A 12,135-nucleotide genomic window follows, 5' to 3' on the forward strand; every position below is an offset into this window, starting at 1 on the left:
AGACTTATATATCCCCATTCTACGGTCATTCCAAGAACACAAATTCTGGTTTAAGATGGGTAATATACGTCTTAAGCTTAAAACGGGTCAAATATACTCATGTGAAACTTTAGAAAATATAAAAGAGTTCTTATATATTATACTCATTGGGAATTAATTTTGAATAGTTTTATGTTTATGAAGGATAGTAAGTAGTAACGTTTTAAGCAAGACTAGCTGAAAAACACACCAAAATAATTGAACACAAGGGAACAATTGAGCTGGCTTAGATGATAAAAACAGCAGTAACGCACTGTGACAGAATCAATGTCATAATCAAAGGGTCACAAACCTAATACGAGTAACAGCTAGATAAGGTCACAAAGAAACCAAGTAAACAGCTGTTGCAAATGGAATTTAATTCCAACACTTGAATTGCGCCGCAACGTTATCCGACTAATAACACCTTGACACTTTTCTATGGTCCCACAGAATTACACCCCATTTATATGCTATACTTGCGCAGTTTCCTTGCATTATTTGCTGTACTATGCTCATTTTTCTTGGTACCATTTGGTCCCACTTGTTGCTTGGACGGTTGGTTCATTGCAAAGTTGGACCCAATTTATTTCAGTTAGTTTTGGGGGTATCCATCCGTCCTAATATTAAAACGGATTAAATATTATCCTATTTAAATATTTAAAACAACCTTTTTGCTTTTCCATACATTCTGTTTTCGTCTTATTCATATTATTTGATCCGTTTTCAGTTCAAGACGGAAAAATCTATCTTAAATAAGAATTTGTCTAGTTGACTTGTTAATGTATTTTAATTCAATTTTCAAATTAAGCATTTAGAATTTTAGATAGATTCATTTGTCTCTTATAATAATGTTCCTTAACCTACTTTAGAACTTTAGTTAAATACTCAATAATTCAAATTTTAGCTAACTCGATTAATCAATTAAATACAACACCATTTAATTAAGTACGAACATAACCTATGTAATCGAGACCTTATTATTCATTTTTTCCTTCAAAATCTATTTGTGAGAAGCATTTTTCAGATGATAGAATCTAAATAAATATTATCGTTATAATTGTATCTTCTTAATTATTACTTTAAAAAAAAACTCGATTATTCCCTAAAAAAAGTTTAATTATACCGTGTCTGTATTGCTGAGGGTCTATAGTAATTTAAAATAAACCTACTAATCCACCAACAACCATTCCAACTATACAAAATCAACAATATTATCATCAAACTTTCCTTTCATTTCCCTCCCATTTCACCCTCCTCACCTCCCTCCAAAATGCCAACACCCTTCCTCCCTTTCCTCTTCCTCTTCCTCCTCTGTCTCGCCCGCTCCACCGCAGACGACGCCACAATCATGACCCAATTCCTAACCACCCTAACCCCACCACCATCAACCTGGACCTCAACAACCCCATACTGCACATGGTCCGGCATCACGTGCGACACCACCACCACCCCTTCCCGAGTCACCGCCATAAACCTCCAATCACTCTCGCTCCACGGCACGATCCCCGAGTCACTCAACTCGTTAACTCAACTCACCTCCATCGCCCTCCAAAACAATCACTTCACAGGCCCCATACCTTCCTTCTCCGACCTCACTTCCCTCTCCTCCGTATCCCTAAACTCGAATAATTTCACTTCCGTCTCATCTTCCGCCTTTTCCGGTCTCATCTCGCTTCGTACCTTATCTCTCTCCGACAATCCCGCATTATCACCATGGGAATTGCCAACTCAGCTAGTCGACTCTGTTAATCTTGTATCGCTTTACGCTAACAATGTCAATCTTGTCGGCCCAATTCCCGACATTTTCGATAAATTCCCGGGTTTAATTGATCTCAGACTGGCGTATAATCAGTTAAACGGGTCGTTACCGGATTCGCTACTCAAATCGTCGTTGCAATACCTATGGGTGAATAACCAGGGGTTATCCGGTTCAATCGACGTCGTTTCCGGTTTGACCGAATTAAAACAATTATGGTTACATGATAATCAATTTACAGGGGAATTACCGGATTTAACGAACTTAACGGTATTATTTGATCTTCAACTGAGGGATAATCAGTTAACAGGTATTGTACCAAATTCGGTTATTTCACTACCGAATTTGTTAAACATTACGCTGGAGAATAATAAGTTACAAGGTCCGTTACCCGGTTTTCCGAAACGGGTCGAGAAAGTGGAGTTTGGGAATAATAAGTTTTGTCGAAACGAAACAGGGGATTGTGATGGACAAGTGGGTGTTTTATTGAGGTGTGCTTCGGGTTTCGGGTTTCCGGTCAAGTTGGCTGATAATTGGGGTGGGAATGATGCTTGTAGTAATTGGATGGGGGTTGCTTGTGATAGTAGTGGTAATGTAATTAGTGTTAATCTTGCTAAACAAGGGTTTAATGGAGTGATTTCGACCGCGTTTGCGAATTTAAGTAGTTTGCAAACGTTGGTTTTGAGTGGTAATAATTTGACTGGGGTGATTCCTGAGAGTTTGGTAACATTGCCACATTTGGTGAAGCTTGATGTTAGTGGTAATAATTTGACTGGGAAATTACCTGGGTTTCGATCTGGTGTTGTTGTTAACACTAATGGAAACCCATTATTCGGATCTGACCCAGTACAGCAAGAGCAAGGAGCTGGATCGAGTTCTGGTGGTAAGACGGGTTCTAAGGGGTCTGGTGGGTTGGTGGCCGGTATTGTGGTTGCGGTTTTGGTGTTTGTTGTTGTAGTGATGTTTGTGTTGTATAAATGTTATATGAAAAAGAGGAATGGGAATTTAAGGAAGGTTCAGAATCCGGAGGCTGGAATTGGGATGACGAAAGGTGAGGTGGTGAAGCCGGTAAATGGCTATCAAGGCGGTGTTCAGAGTGAATTAGAGAGTCAAAGTAGTAATGATGGTAGCGAGTTCCCAGGATTAGAAGGTGCTGGTGCTGGGAATGTCGCTATCTCGATTGAAGTCCTTAGGCAAGTGACCGGGGACTTCAATGAGAATAACATCGTTGGACGTGGAGGGTTTGGGGTTGTTTACAAAGGGGAGCTACCTGACGGGACTAAAATCGCAGTTAAAAGGATGGAGTCGGATTCAATGGGAACTAAAGGAATGAAGGAGTTCCAAGCCGAGATTGGTGTACTTACTAAGGTTCGACATAGACATTTGGTTGCGCTTCTTGGTTCGTGTGTCAACGGCCATGAGAGGCTTTTGGTATATGAGTATATGCCAAAGGGGCATTTAGGTCAGCATTTGTTTGAATGGGAGGAGCACAATTATCCTCCTCTTACATGGAAACAACGAGTGACGATTGCATTGGATGTTGGAAGAGGGGTCGAGTATTTGTATAGCTTGGCTCAGACTAGCTTCATTCATCGGGATTTGAAACCGTCAAATATTTTACTAGGGGATAATATGAGGGCTAAGGTGGCTGATTTTGGATTAGTTAAGAATGCTCCTGATGGGAAATACTCTGTTGAAACTCGATTAGCCGGGACTTTTGGGTACCTTGCTCCAGAATATGCTGGTATGCATCTTACTAATTGATCATATATATCATGCTCTTAATTTGTTCTTGGTTTCGTCATTTAAATTTATATTCTGTTACACTGGTTCTGATACCATGATAGATGAACCATCTCAACCAAAACCTTAAGCTGATGGTTGAGGCTCGACTATTATATTTATATGCAATTTGAGCCGTTTTCTTATGATATGTTCTATTTCTTACAATGATTTATGTTTATGTCAAAGAATGATTTTGGGTCGGCTAACATGTAACTAATCCTGCTTGATTTGGAACAGTTACTGGGAGAGTGACGACCAAAATCGACGTGTATGCATTTGGAGTTATTCTAATGGAGCTAATCACGGGCAGAAAAGCCCTCGACGAGACCATGCCAGACGAGAGGTCTCACTTGGTAACATGGTTCCGAAGAATCTTAATAAACAAGGACAATATTCGCAAATCCATTGACGGTATTCTTGACCCTGATGACGAGACATACGAGAGCATTTGCAGGGTAGCTGAGCTGGCAGGGCATTGTACTGCCCGCGAACCACATCAGCGACCTGATATGGGACATGCTGTTAATGTGTTAGGCCCGCTAGTCGAACAATGGAAACCTTCTTGCCAAGAAGAAGACGACGAAGAAGAAGATGAAAGCTATGGGATTGACCTTCAAGTAAGCCTCCCTCAAGCTTTACGACGATGGCAAGCTGACGAAGGAACATCAACCGTTGTTAGCGATATTTCGTTCAGTCAGACACAGGGCAGCATTCCTTGGAAACCGTCAGGATTTGCACACTCATTCGACTCAACAGATTGCCGGTGATATAATTATACTCCCTCCGATTCTTTAATTTCTTACCGATTATCATACTCTCTGGGAGGAATTTTGAACATACCATATGAATTCGTCTAAGGAGGTCATTCTCGTAAATTTTCGGAGGTACACTTCAGCCGAACCCAAATCATTTTGGGATTAAGGGTCTGATGTTATTGTACACTTCGTCTCTCGATCATTCCGATGCCAATATTCATTAAAATTGTATAATTTGTTGCATGATTTTTCACCCTCATAAAAAATTTAGGGTTCTTAATTGGTAGTTGATTTTTAGGTGAGATTGGTTGTTGTCTTGTTGAAAAATGTAAAATCACACATGGGTTTGGTAGACAGACTGATACATGTAACATGGAAAGTTTTCTGTAACATAATTCATTTATTCTTGTGATTAAATGCACATTTTTTTCATCTCAATGAAGTATCTATGTTATGATCTAGTTATGATTGATGATTGATGATTGTAAATTGTAATCTTGTACATTAATAGCAGATGTCAGCTAGTTTAATTGGTAAAGTCATAAGAGGTGGTACTTGTGACCTGGGTTTAAATCTGTTGGCATCAAATTTGCCCTTATAGCTCCTTTTACGCCATAGGATTGTCCTGCGGATACGGCAACAACGATATTACCTCGTTGTCTATAGGGCTCCGGCCTACAGTGAGAACGAGGCTTCATTTGTGGATTAATGTTAGCCTCAGTTGTTGAGTCAGGGAGGCCAAACTGATAATTTTATACTGTAATATGAAAATTCAGCAGGGACCGGACCCCCTCGACATAACTAAGATCCTCCATTGCGAGGAAGCTTTTTCGTCACGTTTTGTCCGAAATTTACAGAGTATAATGATGATTTAGGTAAGGGATTAGGTTAAATAACATTGATTAAGACAGATATGGTTGTTCATAACACTGATAACTCAATTTTAGCTGGATATAAGCTGGCAACGTACAGAATATTTGCCACCATTGGAGTGATGATAATGTTGTGTTTGTCCTGATTCTACATTTTGATAGATGCTGTAAAGTTGTTTAATTAATTAGGTATTATTGTTTATTTATGAATGAAAAAGGGGCATAGTAACATGCAGCAGTCATAGCAAAAGGAGGCTTTCAATTGGAAAAATGACTTTTTGTTTAGTTTGCACATGGCAATGCAAGGTGGGACTTTCCGGCTCTGTTCTTTTGAACTGAAACGATCTGAACTTAATAGAGTTGAGCTTGTGAGTGTTTCACGAGCTAGACAACTAGCACTTTACTAAATTCGGGTAGGAAAACTCGAATATTATCATTTACAGGTTTGTGATCAAGTACATGTTTAAACATTTTAGGTTGATTTATTGAGTCTGGTTTTCTTTTGCCAGGTCTAGTGTTATCCAGCGAGCTTTTGTTTATGGACACTCACGAGTCACATCTTATATTTGACTTGTATCTTTACTTGTTTGTAGACCAGTCAAATCCTGACCCAACCCAACCCATTTTCTGACCCGACCTGTTTGATAGGTTTACTTGTTTGTATCAACCCAACAAAGTGACAAACTCCCATTGATTGATCCATATCAACTGGTCTTGTATTAAACCGTTATATAATACGAGAACGACAAAAGACGACGTGTATCCTTGAATGTACCATTCTACGCCGAATACCGGTTTTCTTTGTGTTCTCTAACAAACCACCATACTTTAAAGTATACGTTATGCTTCTTTAATTTATTTCCCATGCCTTGAGTCTCCTACATCTAAACAATTTGTAACCAAGTTAAAAAGAAACTAACAATCTTGTTATATTTGAAGTAGTTGAACAATTTCAAGAGTCTTTTCATTCTAATTTGTTCTCTATAAAATGCTTACATGAACTTGGATCTTAATTACAGATTAATGTTAAAAATTAAACACAATTAACCAAGATCATCATCCTACCATTTTGGCAAAAATGTCGGTTTTCGCAGTCATTTTGATTTTGTATTGTCTCTTAATTGTTTCAAGTGAGTTCTCTTCTTAACATGTTCCAAGATTTAATTTGCTTGTATTATTGTCTTGGCTTTAATTTTCGGGTTTTACATGTATGTGTCCGGTTTCTAATTTTGATTCTGGGTCATATAATTGTATCGATTTAGTATGGATATTGAATCCGTCACATATTTGTGAATGATTATAGTTGCAAAGGGGAAAAAAACGTAAATTTGATATGGATATTGAATCGGTCACATATTTAACAAACGGTCTCAATTTTGTGACCGGTTTCTTATTATGCATAACGTGTAATAATTTTTGTTCAACTTTACGTCGAAAATTCAAGCAATTTTGCATTTTTTTTTTATTATCTAAATTCAGATTTTAATTTCTTCTATGGTATTGATAGGTGCTCTAAAGTCGGGTCGAATCGGGATCAACTATGGCAAGCAAGGGAACAACCTACCTACACCATACCAAACCATAGAGACCCTTAAACAATTGAAAGTAGGGATGGTCAAACTCTATGACACGGATCCCGAGGTTTTAAAAGTACTAGCCGGAACGAGCATTCATGTCTCGGTCATGGTACCCAACGAGCAAATAGTCGATTTTGCCCTCAACGAGTCCCTGGCTATTAAATGGGTCCATGACCATGTCTTGTCCTACTATCCTCGGACAATGATTAGGTTCATCATGGTCGGAAATGAGGTCTATAGCGACCACAAACCCGACCAATGGGATAACCTGGTACTAGCCATGACACACATTAGGAACACCGTTAAGGCTCATGACATACATAACATTAAGGTTGGTACACCTTTGGCTATGGACATACTTTCCGCGACATTTCCGCCTTCTAATGGCAAATTTCGTGTCGATTCTGTAACAACTATGGTACCCCTCCTACAATTGTTGCGTAAAAGCGGGTCGTTTTTTTTCCTAAATGTCTACCCTTATTTTCCTTGGGCAAGAAATACTACTCAAATTAGTTTGAAATTTACTTTGTTTAAAGGTGGTAATTTGACTTATACCGACCCGGGAACCGGGTATCGTTATACGAATCTTCTTGACCAAATGTTGGATTCGGTCTATTCAGCAATGACGAAGTTAGGATTTTCGGATATTCCAATAGCAATATCTGAAACCGGGTGGCCCAATCAAGGCGACCTTGACCAACCCGGTGCAAACGTATACAATGCCGCCACCTACAATCGAAACCTAGTCCAAAAGATCACAGCCGAACCGCCCTTGGGCACCCCGGCTCGTCCGGGTACAATCATACCGACATACCTATTTTCTTTGTACAATGAAAACCTTAAGGACGGTCCAGGGACGGAACGACATTGGGGCCTGTTTAACGCTAGCGGTTTACCCGTTTATCCAATCGATCTAACCGGAGCCCAAACTGAATTTGGGCCTTTACCAAAGCCCAATAACAATGAGACCTATAAAGGTGAGTTATGGTGTGTGGTCCATAATGCAGCCAATGTTACCCAACTTGGGCCGATGTTATCGGGCTTATGTAGCCGGTTTAATGGGACTTGTGAAGCTGTAATTGTCCCTGGAAAAGATTGCTATGAGCCTGTGTCTATGATTTCGCATGCTAGTTATATTTTCAGTGCTTATTGGGCCAAGTATAGGAATAAAGGAACTGCTTGTTTCTTCAATGGGCTGGCTACTCTTACTACAAATGACCCAAGTAAGTTTCGAAATGCGGATTCTCTGTCTCATTTTCGTGTCTCTTGTTTTGACATTTTGTTCACTAAATATGATTTACATTAATGTTTAAGAGTGTCATTGGCAAGAACTAGGAGGAAAAAAATGGGATATAAAATGAGACACCTGACAGCTAATAATAGCTCATCTGTTTCGGTCATTTATTTACTTTTAGTGATCAAATTGTCCATCAAAGGCATTCCTAAAATGGAAATGTAACAATTGACTGAGACATCGTAAAATGAAATAAATAAGCGACTGGGACGCAGGGATTTTATATATAGTGCTTAGATATATTTGCTTTTAAAATTATTAATATTAATAAAATATATGGAACAGGTCATGGAACTTGCAAATTCCCAAGTGTAACGGTTTGAAGACTGACAAGCTGGTGGATAATAATGAGGGGAGAAAATGTCACTACTTGAGATTTTATAGTTTTTGATTTTTTAGAATAACTTAGATATATTTAAAATTATGTATTATGTAATAACTTGTCAAAAATGACACAAGTACCGGATACATGGTATAACATGGTACAACCAACCTATATTTATGAGTTTATTTGTAATTTTTTTTTTACCTTTGTTAGAGGTTAATATTTTTTATGTTTAAGTTGGTGAGTTTATAGACTTTATGGTACAACTCGTATTCTTTAAAACAAAATTCGAAATCTTTATTATGAAACTCATATTCTACACCAACAGTTGTACTATAACTGGTGGTATAGTCTATTAGCTGAAAAAATGATAATCAACAAAAAGAACTACACCATAGTTTGATTATCCATTTTAAATTTGTAACTTCTACACGCGTACTTAATAAATTCCTGAAAAGTCGATATCTCCCCAACATATAAAACAATTTTAAATAAACTCATTTTAAAATCGCCTAATTAAGAGCGATCACACTACCCCTTCTATAAAACAACTTCGTATATAAATTATTAAATTGGTTTAAAAAGCATTACAAAAAAAAAAAAAAAAAAAGATGATAACTATTACTCATATATGAGATTCTAATAATTTCTTGATTCTTGATACTAATTAACCTAGACGGAGTAAATAAAATATAATTTTTTTTTTGAATTTGTCTCGTATTTTATTTTTAAGTTATGATTATATACTAGTTTTGTTATGTTGATAATGAACAAACCCTAATGAATAATTACACGTGTTATAGATGTAATAAGTCTAATAACTAACTACCTTATTATTAACCTAAATTAATACGGAGTAAATTATTGTCTTGATGGCTTTTTTAATAACAAATCCTATTGCTAAAGAAACTTGGAATTGAAACCTACATGGATTCGAAAAATGAGAAAGTTATATATATACACAATAATAAAACTAAATCATCATAACCAACAATACTTACTACGTATACCATCAACTAAAAAACATACTATTACAACAATTTCCACTACCATGAATTCAATCAGTTCCAGTTCCATCTCATACAAGACTCACGACTTACCAATTGGTTACGTCTTCAATCCAGACGAAGACGAAATATATTCCTACTTCATCCCTAATAGAATTCTTGGAGCTCAACCTATGCATAGAGTTGAAGAACTTGATCTTTACGAGAAATCACCCGATGCCCTATTCGGGACACGTGACCCAGCAAAACATATTTACTTATTTACAAGACAAAAGAAAGAGAAGGAGACTCATACCCGGGTTATACGTAAGGCTGGAGGCGGTACGTGGCTAGGCCAGAAGCCTACTCCTTGTCGTAGAATGTTTGATGGCCAGGAGATTACGATTGGTACGATGAGGCAGTTTACGTACAAAGGTGGAAAAGAAGAGTGGATCATGCATGAGTATTGTGTTGAAGATCATTTTCTTAATAACGTGATTGATGGAGCTAATCCCAATGTAAGTATACCTTGTTTCTTTAGTGTTTTTACGCCCCAGTCATTTGTTTACGTTTAATTAAAGTAAGTTAAATAAATTTTTGAGACGGATGGAGCTAGTCCATATGTTTACGTTTGGAGTTTTCCTTTTTACATTCTTTGATTTGTTCATGCAAATATGTTATCAATGGTGGGAAGCTAGGGTTTTGCTCCACTAATCTTGGTGTTTGAATATTTTTCCAAATTTGGTTCTCTTGATTTCTTGATTTGTTCTTGAGTATTGTATTGATTTATTTATTTATTTATTTATTTATTATTATTATTATTATTATTATTATTATTATTATTACGAATTATTATTTTATTTTATTTTATTTTTAAAAAACATTGCAATTATTATTATTATTATTTTTATTATAACCGGAACTTTTATTAAGATCAAGTAATTTTTTTATAAGAAATTAGTTGGCAGCCACGATACAATCTGAGCCCCCACTCCCTCCTCGATACAAGAAATTATTATTATTATTATTATTATTATTATTATTATTATTATTATTATTATTATTATTATTATTATTATTATTATTTACGGAGTATGATATTAATTTTTTTAGTCTATGTTCAAATTTAGCTCATCACTAATACTTTTGATTTGGTTTTCTTGATTTCTTTGTTTAATTACATAATTTAATTATATATGGAACATGTTAATCCTACGCTACTACGAATAAACTGTTATATGATGTACAACGACATTATTATTGAGAACTTGATTAATTTTGGTATCGAAAACTAAACGGTTTATTTGTTTTTGTGTTTGATAACAGCCTGAAAACATTGTCTTGTGTCACATATATAATAAGAAAGGCAAGAAGGGCAATGAAATTAGAAGAAATAATAATGAAGAAATCAACCAACAAAAGAAAAGGAAGAGGAATTCTAACAATTATGATGAAGACAACCATGAAAATGGTGATGATGGATTTATTAATAACAATGAAGTTTCGAGTGTACAAAATCAAGTCGAGAATACCGCAGTGTGGATGCCTAATTACAACAATGTTCCTCAGCCTCTTTTACCCGAACCACTATCCGAACCACAAGCATATGATCAGTCCAATGTCAACCAAGCTCCTCCAGAAAATGACATAGTTATACAAGATTTCATGAATGATTGCGGCAATGGCGATAATAATGGGTTTATTGTACAAGAGCCGGTGTATTATCCGTCGACAGCGCCAGCGGATACATATTACGAAATCGGGGATGACGGGTTTTCACTTGTAGATTTGATGATGAATTATTGAATTGGCAAAACTTGACATACAAGATCTGAAAATAATTATGATCGATTATTATGGCTGTAATATACTTTGATAATTTGCATTCAAATGAATGAGGTATTTAATTTGGAATGATTGTAGTTAAGTTTATTGCATTATTAGTGATTGTTACATTAGTATGAGTACAACGATTTTGTTATGTATACATTTGCCAAATTATATATACACATTGATTTCTCATTTATTCGATCAATACTCTAAAATAGACTCCATTTTTATAATAACCAAGCCAGTATGAGTTTATTACCTTATATTATTACTCATTTGCCCCCAAACCAGTTCGTAACTAAATGAGTCATTCATTTTGTCAAATAAAAATTCTTGGATGGACCCAATTTGGGACGTTTGTGCTTTGTCTTAATATTCTAATAATCAATAATTAAAAAAAAAACTGGACTTTTGTGCTTTGTCTTAATATTCTAATCAATATCTATCTATATTAATAAAGGAAGCTTTTTTCGAGCGATTACAGAGAGTCCAACTATTGCAAACTACCTAATTTTTATAAAAAATAAAAATATTGATAATTTTTACAACGGATAATACGGAAGTATTATCTCTAATATAAAATATAGGTATTTGAGTTGGATATAAAAATTTATTAATCTATGTAAAATAATATATCCATGACTCCACAATCCAACTTTCAATCAAATTTATACACCTAATTGTATATATACTGCCTCTTCCAACTACCCAACGTTCTAAATAAGATTTATGTTGTTCAATTTTTATTATGTTTTGAACTACCTGTTTTCATCTTTAGTGTAGACTTCTATTCTATTTTAAATCATTTTATGATTATGATTATGATTACATTCTAATTCAAATCTTAATATTTCTTCTTTAATATGCAGGTTAACAACAAAAGGACATCTCTTCTATGTATGGGAATAATTTTTGGGCACTTGACTGAGTTAGA

General features: G+C 35.8%; 2 protein-coding genes across 2 annotated transcripts; both read left to right on the top strand.

Annotated features, from left to right (window-relative positions):
* The first annotated feature begins 994 nt into the window (after positions 1-994).
* On the top strand, positions 995-4,755 carry LOC141642101 (receptor-like kinase TMK4). Its single transcript, XM_074450785.1, has 2 exons — positions 995-3,521; positions 3,800-4,755. Exons 1-2 carry the CDS (start codon positions 1,292-1,294, stop codon positions 4,327-4,329), a joined length of 2,760 nt encoding a protein of 919 aa, XP_074306886.1. The 5' UTR covers positions 995-1,291; the 3' UTR covers positions 4,330-4,755.
* A 1,369-nt stretch (positions 4,756-6,124) lies between these two features.
* On the top strand, positions 6,125-8,693 carry LOC141642102 (putative glucan endo-1,3-beta-glucosidase A6). Its single transcript, XM_074450786.1, has 3 exons — positions 6,125-6,319; positions 6,697-7,989; positions 8,346-8,693. Exons 1-3 carry the CDS (start codon positions 6,268-6,270, stop codon positions 8,381-8,383), a joined length of 1,383 nt encoding a protein of 460 aa, XP_074306887.1. The 5' UTR covers positions 6,125-6,267; the 3' UTR covers positions 8,384-8,693.
* The last annotated feature ends 3,442 nt before the right edge of the window (positions 8,694-12,135 follow it).

Source organism: Silene latifolia, chromosome 2, assembly GCF_048544455.1.
Source record: "Silene latifolia isolate original U9 population chromosome 2, ASM4854445v1, whole genome shotgun sequence".
Classification (NCBI taxonomy): Eukaryota; Viridiplantae; Streptophyta; class Magnoliopsida; order Caryophyllales; family Caryophyllaceae; genus Silene; species Silene latifolia.

Bases quoted from the DNA above. Each gene is read 5' to 3' on its own strand.
- LOC141642101 (XM_074450785.1), top strand. From the start codon at position 1,292: ATGCCAACACCCTTCCTCCCTTTCCTCTTCCTCTTCCTCCTCTGTCTC. The intron at 3,522-3,799 runs GTATGCATCTTA...GATTTGGAACAG, and splicing joins CCTTGCTCCAGAATATGCTG to TTACTGGGAGAGTGACGACC.
- LOC141642102 (XM_074450786.1), top strand. From the start codon at position 6,268: ATGTCGGTTTTCGCAGTCATTTTGATTTTGTATTGTCTCTTAATTGTT. The intron at 6,320-6,696 runs GTGAGTTCTCTT...TGGTATTGATAG, and splicing joins TTGTCTCTTAATTGTTTCAA to GTGCTCTAAAGTCGGGTCGA. The intron at 7,990-8,345 runs GTAAGTTTCGAA...TATATGGAACAG, and splicing joins TCTTACTACAAATGACCCAA to GTCATGGAACTTGCAAATTC.